Source organism: Eriocheir sinensis, chromosome 19, assembly GCF_024679095.1.
Source record: "Eriocheir sinensis breed Jianghai 21 chromosome 19, ASM2467909v1, whole genome shotgun sequence".
Classification (NCBI taxonomy): Eukaryota; Metazoa; Arthropoda; class Malacostraca; order Decapoda; family Varunidae; genus Eriocheir; species Eriocheir sinensis.
The window spans coordinates 15,406,701-15,418,808 of record NC_066527.1 but is presented as its reverse complement, the minus strand read 5'-3'; the positions used below and the strand labels follow the sequence as shown (position 1 = coordinate 15,418,808).

Below are 12,108 nucleotides of genomic sequence, written 5' to 3'. Positions count from 1 at the left end.
GCCGAGTGTGAAGATAAAGGATGCACACTGCTTTCAACTGATGCAATCACCAGTGATGCCAGATATGGGGATTTGTCCCTAGATTTGGGGATTTCGGTGCACTGATGGGGACATGGGGACATTCACTCTCGATTTGGGGACTTTTGAGGCTGAAAATAATATGTGGTAAATCTTAAGAATAGCGGCTCCTAGCGGGTGCGCATTTAGGGCTCGGTGTGGTGGTAATTACATTTCTAACACGTACGACGGGGTTTTGACAAGCGGACAGGCGTGTTTATGTCACAAGGTGTATTTTTCCGCGCGGGCTCTTCCCTTTCTTCACCCCGAAGCTCGCAGTCTCATCGCCCATCGACTTAGAAGAAATCGTGAGGCCAGCGCGGAAAAATACACCCCTTGTGACATAAACACGCCTGTCCGCTTGTCAAAACCCAGCCGTACGTGCTAGAAATGTTGTAGTTACCACCACACCGTGCCCTTAACGCGCACCCCCTAGGAGCCGCTATTCCTAAGATTTACCTAATATGTATTTTATCGTTAAAATTAAAATGATATTATTGATATGAAGGTTAAAAGAAAACATAAGGTTAAACCGACGGCAAGGAAGAAGTAAATTTATGAGGCCACGGTTGTTGTTAATTGTTTAACACAGATCCACATAGACGACGACTGTGGGAATTAAAAGTGAAGCGACTGAACTGGCAAGCTCACAATTTAACTTAGTTAACTTAATATAATAACTGGCGCCGCAACAGCCAGGGTCATAATATGGCGCCGATGAGGCGGACTGAATGCGAATGAGCCAGAGCTAAAAAAAAATAGACGGTAAAGTTGCTGACTTCGATTTTTTTAACGTTCAAAGGTTCAAGAAATCAATGATTTCCATGAGTTTTTGGACGATTGTAGAACCTGCATATATGATATGATGTTATTTGTGCCCTATAGGCATTACTATCAACACCAAATCTCGTCAAAATCGCAACAAGCGATTAGTAATTTGACACAAAGCGGCATCACCGCTGCTGACAACTCTCCCCTCAGTCCCTCGCTCAGTCCTCATGCAGGGACTCAGACTTGCCACGTCGGTTGCACCACGCACGTGACGTGACACCATTGTAAATCTCCTTCAGGCTCGTATCTTGAAACTGTATCGAGCATTTAGCGCACACACGCCTTTCATCAGGTAAGCAGTAACTTTAACTTACAGTTAGATTATTAGATGCTGTGATGCCTGTGACTGCGAAGACCAAAGCATTTAAAAACTAATTGTTGTAGTTTACACATGACCAACAACAGCAATTTCCTCTAAGTATGGTAGTTTACACATGTACAACTGTAATTCCTCACGAGGGGACTGTTATTACAATACTCTTAAGACGGCGTAATGGCTGGGTACGTATGAATTATGAGGGATGACGCAATGGCGTATATTTCAGTATTTTTATATCAAGTAGGAAATATATGAAATTGGGATATTTGGGGATTTTTCCCCCGAATATTTAGGGATTTTGAGACCAGACTGTCTGGCAACATTGGCAATCACGCTCACACACACCGGCGTGGAGTAACCTTTCAGTCGCTCTCCCTGGATGCTGTGTTTGTAGTGACCAGGAACAGCAACATCATACAGGCTAACTACAACGCCCTGCAAGATAGTACGTATTGGAGAGTTTCATTTTTAAGAATATGATAAACAAGCATTGGTTTAATTAAGAATTCGAGAGGCAAAAATTAGTTTAAGAATTCGATAGACAGGAACTGGTTAAAGAATTGGATAGGCAAGCATTGGTTTAAGAATTGGATAGGCAGGCATTGGTTTAAGAATTGGATAGACAAGCATTGGTTTAATAATTGGATAGACAAGCATTGGTTTAATAATTGGATAGGCAAGCATTGGTTTAATAATTGGATAGGCAAGCATTGGTTTAATAATTGGATAGGCAAGCATTGGTTTAATAATTGGATAGACAAGCATTGGTTTAATAATTGGATAGACAAGCAGTGGTTTAAGAATTGGATAGGCAAGCATTGGTTTAATAATTGGATAGGCAAGCATTGGTTTAATAATTGGATAGGCAAGCAGTGGTTTAAGAATTGGATAGGCAAGCATTGGTTTAAGAATTGGATGGACAAGCATTGGTTTAATAACTGGATAGGCAAGCAGTGGTTTAAGAATTGGATAGGCAAGCATTGGTTTAAGAATTGGATGGACAAGCATTGTTTTAATAATTGGATAGGCAAGCAATGGTTTAAGAATTGGATAGGCAAGCATTGGTTTAAGAATTGGATAGGCAAGCATTGGTTTAAGAATTGGATAGGAAAGAACTGGTTTACGAAATGGATAGGCAAGCAGTGGCTTAAGAATTGGATAGGCAAGCATTGGTTTAAGAAATGGATAGACAAGCATTGGTTTAAGAATTGGATAGGCAAGCATTGGTTTAAGAATTGGATAGACAAGCATTGGTTTAAGAAATGGATAGACAAGCATTGGTTTAAGAAATGGATAGGCAAGCAGTGGTTTAAGAATTGGATAGACAAGCACTGGTTTAAGAAATGGATTGACAAGCATTGGTTTAAGAATTGGATAAGCAAGAATTGGTTTAAGAATTGGATAGGCAAGCAGTGTCTTAAGAATTGGAATGGCAAGCATTGGTTTAAGAATTGGAAAGGCAAGCATTAGTTTAAGAATTGGATAAGCAAGAATTGGTTTATGAATTGGATAGGCAAGCAGTGGTTTAAGAATTGGATAGGCAAGCATTGGTTTAAGAATTGGATAGGCAAGCATTGGTTTAAGAATTGGATAGGCAAGAATTGGTTTAAGAATTGGATAGGCAAGCAGTGGTTTGAGAATTGGACAGGCAAGCATTGGTTTAAGAATTGGATAGGCAAGCATTGGTTTATGAATTGGATTGGCAAGCATTAGTTTAAGAATTGGATAGGTAAGCATTGGTTTAAGAATTGGATAGGCAAGCATTGGTTTAAGAATTGGATAGGCAAGCATTAGTTTAAGAATTGGATAGGCAAGCATTGGTTTAATAATTGAATAGGCAAGCATTGGTTTAAGAATTGGACAGGCAAGCATTGGTTTAAGAATTGGATAGGCAAGCATTGGTTTAAGAGTTGGATAGGCAAGAATTGGTTTAAGAATTGGATAGGCAAGAATTGGTTTAAAAAATGGATAGGCAAGCATTGGTTTAAGAATTGGATAGGCAAGCATTGGTTTAAGAATTGGATAGGCAAGCATTGGTTTAAGAATTGGATAGGCAAGCATTGGTTTAAGAATTGCATAAGCAAGAATTGGTTTATGAATTCAATAGACAAGAATTGGTTTACGAATTTAAGTAGAAAACAAACAACCACAAAACCAGCAACTTCATCCCCTCTCCAGACTCGATGCTGAGGCTGCTCCTGCTGGGGGCGGTGGCGGCGGCGGCAACGCTGGAGGGGGCGGGGGAGGGCGGCGTGCAGGTGACCCTCAGCGGCGGGGTCTTCAAGGGGGAGACGCTGGAGGCGGGCGGCGAGCGGAAAGTGTTCTCCTTCAGAGGGATTCCGTTCGCCAAGCCTCCCGTCGGCGCCCTCAGGTTCAAGGTACGGGAAGATTTTTTTTTCTTTTTTCTTTTTATTATATTTTCTATTTTTTCCACTTTTTTTCATGTGCCTTGTGTCTCCAGGACCCGGTGCCTTCAGAGCCGTGGGAGGGCGTCAAGGAGAGCTTCACGCCGCCCCAGTGTCCTCAGTTCGACTTTATGGGCTTAAGGGGGGGCGGGGAGATGAAGGTGGTGGGCGAGGAGGACTGCCTCTACCTGCACGTCTACACTCCAAAGGTGAGCCGGGCGACGAGGCAGCTTGAACGGGTGACAAAACAGGGAGGTGAAGGTGAAACACGAAGGTTAGAATGAGTGAAGAAAGAGAAAGACGAAAGGAAGATAGAGGCAAAGATGGCAGAATAGGAAGGTGCATGGTGGTGAAACGGGGAGAGAAACGTGGTGAAACAGGGAGGGTAAGGGCGCTACAGACTATATTCCACACACACACACACACACACACACATCCCCTTTTCTCCCTCTCTCTCTCTCTCTCACCCACCACAAGGGAAAATGAAAGGGAGACGAGCACAGAGCCCACCCCGAGTTATATTCCGCACCCACGTCTTCACCAGGTTCACCTTTCACACTCCTCCTTCCATCTCTTCGACAGCTGTGTGGAGGCGAGCTGCTTCCCGTGATGGTTTTCCTTCACGGCGGCGGCTTCTTAATAGGGGACCCTGACATGGGTGGAGGCTCCCCGCTGCCGCTGCTGACGAAGGACGTGGTGTTAGTGACGACGCAGTACCGTTTAGGGACGCTAGGTGAGGTTCTGTGTCTCTTGGGCAGCTGGTGTTTGAGTTTCTTTCGTTCTTTCTTCCGCCATCTAGTACTTTGTCCGTTCTTCTTTCGCTCAGCTGTTCTCTTACATCGAAGCTCCACATTCTTCCCTTCTTCAGTTCGTTTTCTTCTTTTCTTCTCCATGTTTCTTCCTCTTTCATCCAACCGCACTTTCTTCTCTCTTTCAGTTAGCTTTCTGTTTCCATCATTTGTCTGTTCTTTCCTTCCATTTTCTTTCTTTTTGTCTCCCATCTTTGATTTCTTTTCCAAATTCTTCCTTTCTTTACTTTCTTCAACTCTCTCTCTCTTCCTTTCCCTTCCTTTCCCTTTTTTTCCCTTCCCATCTCTTACCCACTCGTGCCTCCATCCCCAACTCTATTTCCTCCCCACTTAATCCTCTACCTTTCTTCTGCTACCCTCCCTTTCCAGCTCTCCTTCTTACCTTCCCCATGCACGTAACGCCTACTCCCTTCACAGGCTTCCTCTACACCGGGGACGATGTGATTCCCGGCAACATGGGGCTCAAGGATCAGACACTGGCGCTCCGCTGGGTGCAGGAGAACATCAGGAGCTTCGGCGGCGACCCAAAGCGTGTGACGATCTACGGCCAGAGTGCCGGGGGCGCCTCCGTCCACTTCCAGATGCTGACGCCCAAAGCTGAAGGTTAGTGGAGGAGAGGCGTCTTTCTTTCATTCTTACTATTTGTCTTTCTCTCTGGTTTCGTTACTTATTCTTGTTTCCCCTTTTCTCTCCTTCTCTCACTCCCGCACCTTCAGGACTCTTCCACCGCGCCATCATGCAGTCGGGCAACGCACTGAGTCCCTGGGCAGTCCGGATGGATGACCCCAAGCGCGTGGCAGCAGGTGTGGGCCGCCAGGTGGAGTGTGCAGGTGTGGAGGTGGACGGTCGGCTGGACAGCGTGGCGCTCCTCAACTGTCTCCAGAACGTCCCTGCAAGCGACCTCGTGATGACTAGTGTGCAGGGCGAGGTGGGTGTGGGTGGGTGTGGGTGGGAGGTGAGTGTGGGTGTGAGTGTGGGTGGGGGGTGTAGGTGGTGCGGGGGGCCGTTTGATATTTACAGCAAGGAAGGCAACTCAAGGACAAAAAACAAAAACAGCAGCAAAAAACTCCACTTCACTCCACTTCATTCCATTCCATCTCACTCCACTTCACTTCGCTCCACTCCCAACAGACGTGGAACAACTTCCCTCTCCACATGGTGCCGCGCGTGGACGGCGACTACCTGCCCGACCACCCCGCCAACCTGGTGCGGGAGGGGCGGTACAACAAGGTGGACGTCATCTCGGGGGTGTGCCGGGACGAGGGGGCTAACTTCGGGCTGTGTAAGTGGGGGGGTGGAGAGGAGGAGGGGAAGGAGAGGAGGGGGAAGGAGGAAAGGGGAGAAAGTGGGGGAGGGAGTGGGAAGAGGAAGAGTGGGTGAGGGAGGGGAGGAGAAGGAAAGGGAAAGGGGTAATGGGAACAGGAGTAATAGAAGAGGATATAATGATCGAGGTTGTGAAAGGTGTTGTATTGATGGAAAGGGGAGAGGGGGATTAGAGAGGGAGGGGAAGCATGGAAATGCAGGCAACAGAAAGCCTATTGGCTTATTACGAGGTTGCCCGCTTTGGTGATTTAATCTGCTCATCAGCCACTTAGTTAGAGCCCGGGGAGCAGAGGAAAGCACCTCGATGTTGAGGAGCAGATGAAAGCACCTCGATATTCAGTTTATTCCCGACGCAGCAAAGTGACGGTCGATTCGATTTTTGAAGGAGCTGATGGTATTCGCATTTACTACTTCTGAGGGAAGATTATTCCAGTGGCGGATGACTCGGTTTGAAAAGAAACTCCTTCCAATGTCTGTGTTACATCGACTCGACTGAATGGGTAAACCGTTATTTCTAGTTCTTGAGTTGGTTTGCAGTTCAAAGAATTTGGAGTAATCGACTTTACTGAACTTTTTCAGGTACTTGAAGACTTGAATCATATCCCCTAGTAGGCGTTTTTTATCCAATGTAAAGAGATTGAGTCGCTCGAGTCGTTCCTCGTACGGTTAGGCCCTTAAGGTTGGAATCATTTTCGTGGCGCGTCGTTGAATCGTTTCCAGTAAATCAATGTCATTTCTGTAATTAGGAGACCAGAACTGCACTGCATACTCGAAGTGCGGTCTTACCATGGAATTTACAAGGATAGCATCACGTCTGGCGTTTTACACTCGAAGTTCCTCGCTCTGAACCCGTGCATAGTGTTGGCTTTGTTATATGCTTTTTTTACAGTGATTCGCATATTTCAGGTCACTGCTGATAGTGACCCCAAGATCTTTTTCCTCCTGCATCGCTTGCAGAGGTTTCTCATTCATGATGTATGTGTGGTTGCTATTTCTGGACCCAATGTGCATGACTTTGCATTTGTCAACATTAAAGGACATTTCCCATTTTTCCGACCATTCGATAATGTGATCGAGGTCTTTCTGGATGATTTCGCAGTCGGTCTTTGTGAGGGCCTTTCCCCCCACCTTGGTGTCATCAGCAAATTTCGATATTGTGGATTTCAGTCCTGATTCTAGGTCGTTGATATTGTTACTACCACACACCATCCACGGCAGGCAGGTGGCGTGATCGCCACCAGAACAGCCACACGGGCACCGGTCACTCACAGCGGCCCACACAGAACACTGAGAGGAGGAGGGAACGAGGCAGGGCACAAAGGATACACGTTCAACACTAAGTTCTAGTTTAATGACAGGTTCCTCACACAGTACAGCAACTTTCAAGGGCACAGAACAGTTAGTTAATCAGGCACAGTACAGGGGCACGGCAGACACGCACACCGGATGCACACAGCTCGCGGGCGGAGCAGCTCAACACTCTCTCAGCCCAGACACGCGTCTCTCAACTCCCCTCAGCGCCTCTCGCTCGCAACTCCCCCACTGCCGACTCAGCACTTCCTGCCCGGCGGCCGGAGGCCCCGGGCTCCCCTCTGTCTCTCTTGTCCCAACAAGTAGAGTTGCACCATGCTGAGCTAACATTGCATCATGCTACAATTTCATCACATTACACATACAATCATTCACATACAGCACATTCATAACACTATCCCCTCCTCCAAAAGGCAGTCGACCCGGCTGCCCCAACATTCAACAAACAAAACACATGAAATAAATCAAACTAATCAGTCCCCTGGGACATCACTAAAGTCTCTTAACCATCCCGGCCGTCGCCTCTCTCGCCGAGGGCGCCGCTGGGAAGCGGGCGGCGGCAGGCAGGCGGTGGCACCCAGAGCCGCGTCGTCGGCCCCAAGTACTTGCTCAGGGTCGTCACTGACATCTGCCGCTTCGCCCCTTGGTCGACCTCTGACATGTCCCCTTCGCTGCTGCTGGGGCTCACGTCCCTTTTGCGCCGGTCGTATGTCTCCTTCATTTCATGGCCTGGCCTGCCACCTCGAGCTTGCCCCGTACGCGTCGGTGCACCTCAGCCAGGCTTTCCTGCAGTGCCGCTGCGAAGCCAGAGGTGACGGTGGGCAAGCTCACGTCGGGGGGCCGCCCCGTGGCCAAATCCACCGGTAGCCTGAGCACCCGGCCGAACATTGAACACAGAAAAATACATGCAATACACAAATCAGTCTGTCCTCCACAGTCTCTTCTCGCGCCCCCAAGGGGCTCCGCCTGTCAGCCATGCCGTTGACCAGCCGCCAGTCCTCAGTGGGCTCTTCCACGCCATCCGCTCCACGTGACGCTCGGGACAGTCGACACCGGCTCCTGGCTTCCACCCTCGGGGCAAGGTGCCCTCGCCCGGCTGTGACTACCTCCCCACGCAGCCATGCTCGAAAACCTCCTGGGAGCAAAGGGCACCTCTCCGGTCACCCTCTCCAGCTCCCGTCCGAGGCCACCACGAGCCTTACTGGCCTGCGTCAGGTAGTCGAGGCCCAGCAAGCACGGCTCGTCTCGATCGGCGACGTCCATCGGCCGGCGCTCCACAGCGCTGCCTACGCCGATACGAGCCTCCACTGGCCCCTCCAACAGCACACACTACCCCGGGTCAGGCCGCGCCGAGCACTCCTCAGCCCCCGGTGTCCACTGTCACGCGTCGTGGCTACAACCGCTAAGCCTCCCACTGGCAACACGCTGGTCGGGCGGCGGCAGCTTACTCAAGGCGGGGCCCGAGGGCGGGAGACGGCTGGAAGTCGGCTCCCTTCTCCAGCCCGTCAGCGCTTCCCGCCCGCGCCGCGTCCCTGGGCCTGGGACAGGCACTCAAGCGGTGGCCTGACTGGCCACAGTCCTTACAGCGCGGCTGGAGGGCGTCGGGGCTCAGCCGGTCGAGGGAACGCGTCCTTCGCTCCCCCAGGCACCGACTGCACCTATGCCCCCTCTTGCCACAGCCCCCGCACGAGCCACGGAGACCCTCCGGGCTCGCCTTCATCGACGCTGCCTTCATCTTCACCTTCGCCATCCGGCCCCGGAAGTCATGGCAGGGCGAGGCGGCCGCCGCTAGGCCGCTGATCGTCGTCAATGCCCCGAACTCCAAGGCCTTCGTCAGCGCGTCGTCGGTCCACGGCAGGGGGTGAGAGTCCTCGTCAGTCTCGTCCCTCAGCGCCCGGCAGTCCGCACAGAAGCGCTGCGTGCCGTCCTTCTTCATATCTAGGACGACTGCTGAGGGCCACGGACTGTCTGTCCGCTCCATCACCTCCTGCGCCGCCAGCTCGTTGACGGCGCGCTGCAGTTCCTCCCGCCTGGCTGGCACGACATGTCGGGGCGGGCTCCTGGTGGGCGCACCATTTCCCGTGCTGATGTTGTGCTTCACCAACCCCGTGCAGCCCAGCAGGTCCAATCCACCCCCGCTGAACACGTCCGCGCACCGAGCCAGGGTGAGGCGCACCTTCGTCTGCGCCTCCGTCAGGTGAGCGGCGCTCCGGTGCGCCGAATCCTCCAGGAAGTCGGGCAGCGGCCTCACAGCGGCCGACTCCGCGCTCCCCGACGCCTCCTCTTGTTGTTCCACCTCTTCACAGGTGCCCAGCTTGGCACCAGCGGGTACTCTCCGAGCCTCGTCGGAGGAGTTAGCCACCAACACCGTGACCGACTCCTCCCCCGCTCCTTCGAGACTCCGTCCGGCTGCCACACCATCAGGCAGCTGCAGGCCCTCCGTGGACTCCACCGCGCCTTCCGCTGCCATCGCGTCCGACCGGCAACACAGGATCCTGGCCTCCGTCCCCGGGGCAAGGTGCAGTCGCTCCGCCGCGACTACCTCTGCACAGCCGACCTTCGAGAGCAAAGGCGCCTGTCCGCGCAGCCTCTCCAGCTCCCGTCCAAGGTCGGCACAGGCCTCGCCCTGCATCAGGTAGTCGAGGCCCAGCACGCACGGCTCGTCTTGATCGGCGACGTCCGTCGGCCGGCGCTCCACAGCGCTGCCTACGCCGATACGAACCTCCGCTGGGCCCTTGGTCTGCACGCAGTGCCCCGTGACGCCACACAGTCTCTGTGGCGCGTCCTGGAGTCCTGTAGCGGCCGGCATGTCAGGCCGCCCCAAGGTCCTCTCGGCGCTCCCCACCAAGCGGCCGGGCCCGTCCACTGAGCCCCGTAGCGCTGTTGTCAGCTGCAGCGCCTTCTCATCCTCGCCCCAGCCCTGGGCAGCAGCTGGCATCTTGAACTGGGCCTCCCATACCAACTTCCCGTCGTGCTCCGCTGGCTTAAGCCTCCCTGAGCGCGGGGAGGCCGAGGGGCCACAGAGAGGAGCGGGCGGACCACGTGGGCTGCAAGCCGGCCGGCATGGCGGGGAGGGAGGCGGTGAGAGAGGCAACGATGCAGGGTTAATGGGTCCGACTCCAGCACCAGCTGGACCGAAGGGAGCGGCTCCGACGGCTCCCCAGCCTCCTGCAGCCTCCACCGGCTCCTCCACGACGCCACCAGGCTTCAGGGGCCCTTGCCAGGGGCCCCACGCGGAGCCCCGCCAGTCCGCCACCCAGGCGTCCGTCGCCAGCACACGTGACGCTTCTTGTTCCTCCCAGCACCACGTTGCCACCTCTCGCTGCTGCCATGGGAGAGAGAGCGGACTACGTGACCTGCGAGCCGGCTCGCAAGGAGGAGAGGGATGGGGTGAGGGAGGCAACGAGGCGGGGGCTCCCCAACCTCCTGCGGCAGCTACTGGTTCCGCCACGACGCTACCAGGCTCCAGGTCCTTACCAGGGGCCCCAGATAGGCCCCTGCAGGACCGCCGCCCCGGCGCTTCCTGCCAGAACTGAGCCTTCTTCCTCCGCGTGCGACGGTGCCACCTCTCGCAGCTGCCTCTCCGCCTCCCTCAGGCCTCGGACCTCGCCTTCCTGGGTCCGCACCTCCTCCAGCCGTTCACTCCTCGCGCTGTCGCAGCCCTGGTCGGTGTACTGCTGGGTTTCCACCTTCAGCGACGAGAAACAGCTCTGGAGGACCTCGGCAAGATGGCGTGCCCTCTCGTCTGCCCTCTCTTCTGCCCTCTGAGCCTGCTCGCGTGCCCTCTCTTCTGCCCTCTGAGCCTGCTCGCGTGCCCTCTCTTCTGCCCTCTGAGCCTGCTCTCGTGCCCTCTCTTCTGCCCTCTGAGCCTGCTCGCGTGCCCTCTCTTCTGCCCTCTGAGCCTGCTCGCGTGCCCTCTCTTCTGCCCTCTGAGCCTGCTCGCGTGCCCTCTCTTCTGCCCTCTGAGCCTGCTCGCGTGCCCTCTCTTCTGCCCTCTGAGCCTGCTCGCGTGCCCTCTCTTCTGCCCTCTGAGCCTGCTCGCGTGCCCTCTCGTCTGCCCTCTGTTCTGCCCTCTCTGTTCTCTGATCCAATTCCTGCCTCAGACTGGCCAGCATGGCAGCGAACAAGTCCATCTGGCTCGGCTTCGCATCACCCGGGTCAGCCTCGGCCTTGCCCGTCTCCTCACCCTCACGGCGACCATTGGGGGACGCCATGACACTCGGCGCGCTTCACTGTTCACTTATCCCCACTTCTTTGACACCAAGTGTTACGCCACCCCCCCCTACCACACACCATCCACGGGCAGGCAGGTGGCGTGATCGCCACCAGAACAGCCACACGGGCACCGGTCACTCACAGCGGCCCACACAGAACACCGAGAGGAGGAGGGAACGAGGCAGGGCACAAAGGATACACGTTCAACACTAAGTTCTAGTTTAATGACAGGTTCCTCACACAGTACAGCAACTTTCAAGGGCACAGAACAGTTAGTTAATCAGGCACAGTACAGGGGCACGGCAGACACGCACACCAGATGCACACAGCTCGCAGGCGGAGCAGCTCAACACTCTCTCAGCCCAGACACGCGTCTCTCAACTCCCCTCAGCGCCTCTCGCTCGCAACTCCCCCACTGCCGACTCAGCACTTCCTGCCCGGCGGCCGGAGGCCCCGGGCTCCCCTCTGTCACTCTTGTCCCAACAAGTAGAGTTGCACCATGCTGAGCTAACATGGCATCATGCTACAATTTCATCACATTACACATACAATCATTCACATACAGCACATTCATAACAATATATATGATGAAGAGAATGGCTCCCAGCACTGACCATTGAGGCACTCCACTAGTGACTGGAACCCAATCGGAAAGCTGTCCGTTGAGTAGCTCTCGTTGTTTTCTGCGGGTGAGCCAATCTCCTATCCACGCGATCAAATTGGCTCCAATGCCCGCCGAGTGCAGTTTCTTTTAAGGAGTCGCTCGTGCGATATCTTGTCGAAGGCTTTCTGAAAGTCCAGGTATATAATATCACTGGGGATGTGGTCATCCCAATTC

The 12,108-nt window shown here is 53.5% G+C and overlaps 1 protein-coding gene across 4 annotated transcripts in view; it reads left to right on the top strand.

Annotated features, from left to right (window-relative positions):
- The first annotated feature begins 1,062 nt into the window (after positions 1–1,062).
- Positions 1,063–12,108, top strand: part of LOC127000768 (acetylcholinesterase-like) — a 55,600-nt gene continuing 44,554 nt past the window's right edge. For 2 of the 4 annotated variants that reach the window (XM_050864799.1, XM_050864798.1), the window contains exons 1-7: positions 1,063–1,180; positions 3,386–3,585; positions 3,669–3,821; positions 4,195–4,345; positions 4,839–5,024; positions 5,138–5,349; positions 5,553–5,703. In XM_050864799.1, the coding sequence (XP_050720756.1) occupies positions 3,391–3,585; positions 3,669–3,821; positions 4,195–4,345; positions 4,839–5,024; positions 5,138–5,349; positions 5,553–5,703 (1,048 nt within the window). In that variant the 5' untranslated portion in view covers positions 1,063–1,180; positions 3,386–3,390. Of the gene's footprint in view, positions 1,181–3,385; positions 3,586–3,668; positions 3,822–4,194; positions 4,346–4,838; positions 5,025–5,137; positions 5,350–5,552; positions 5,704–12,108 lie in introns of those variants that run through there. The other 2 variants (XM_050864801.1, XM_050864800.1) reach the window with 1 other exon arrangement.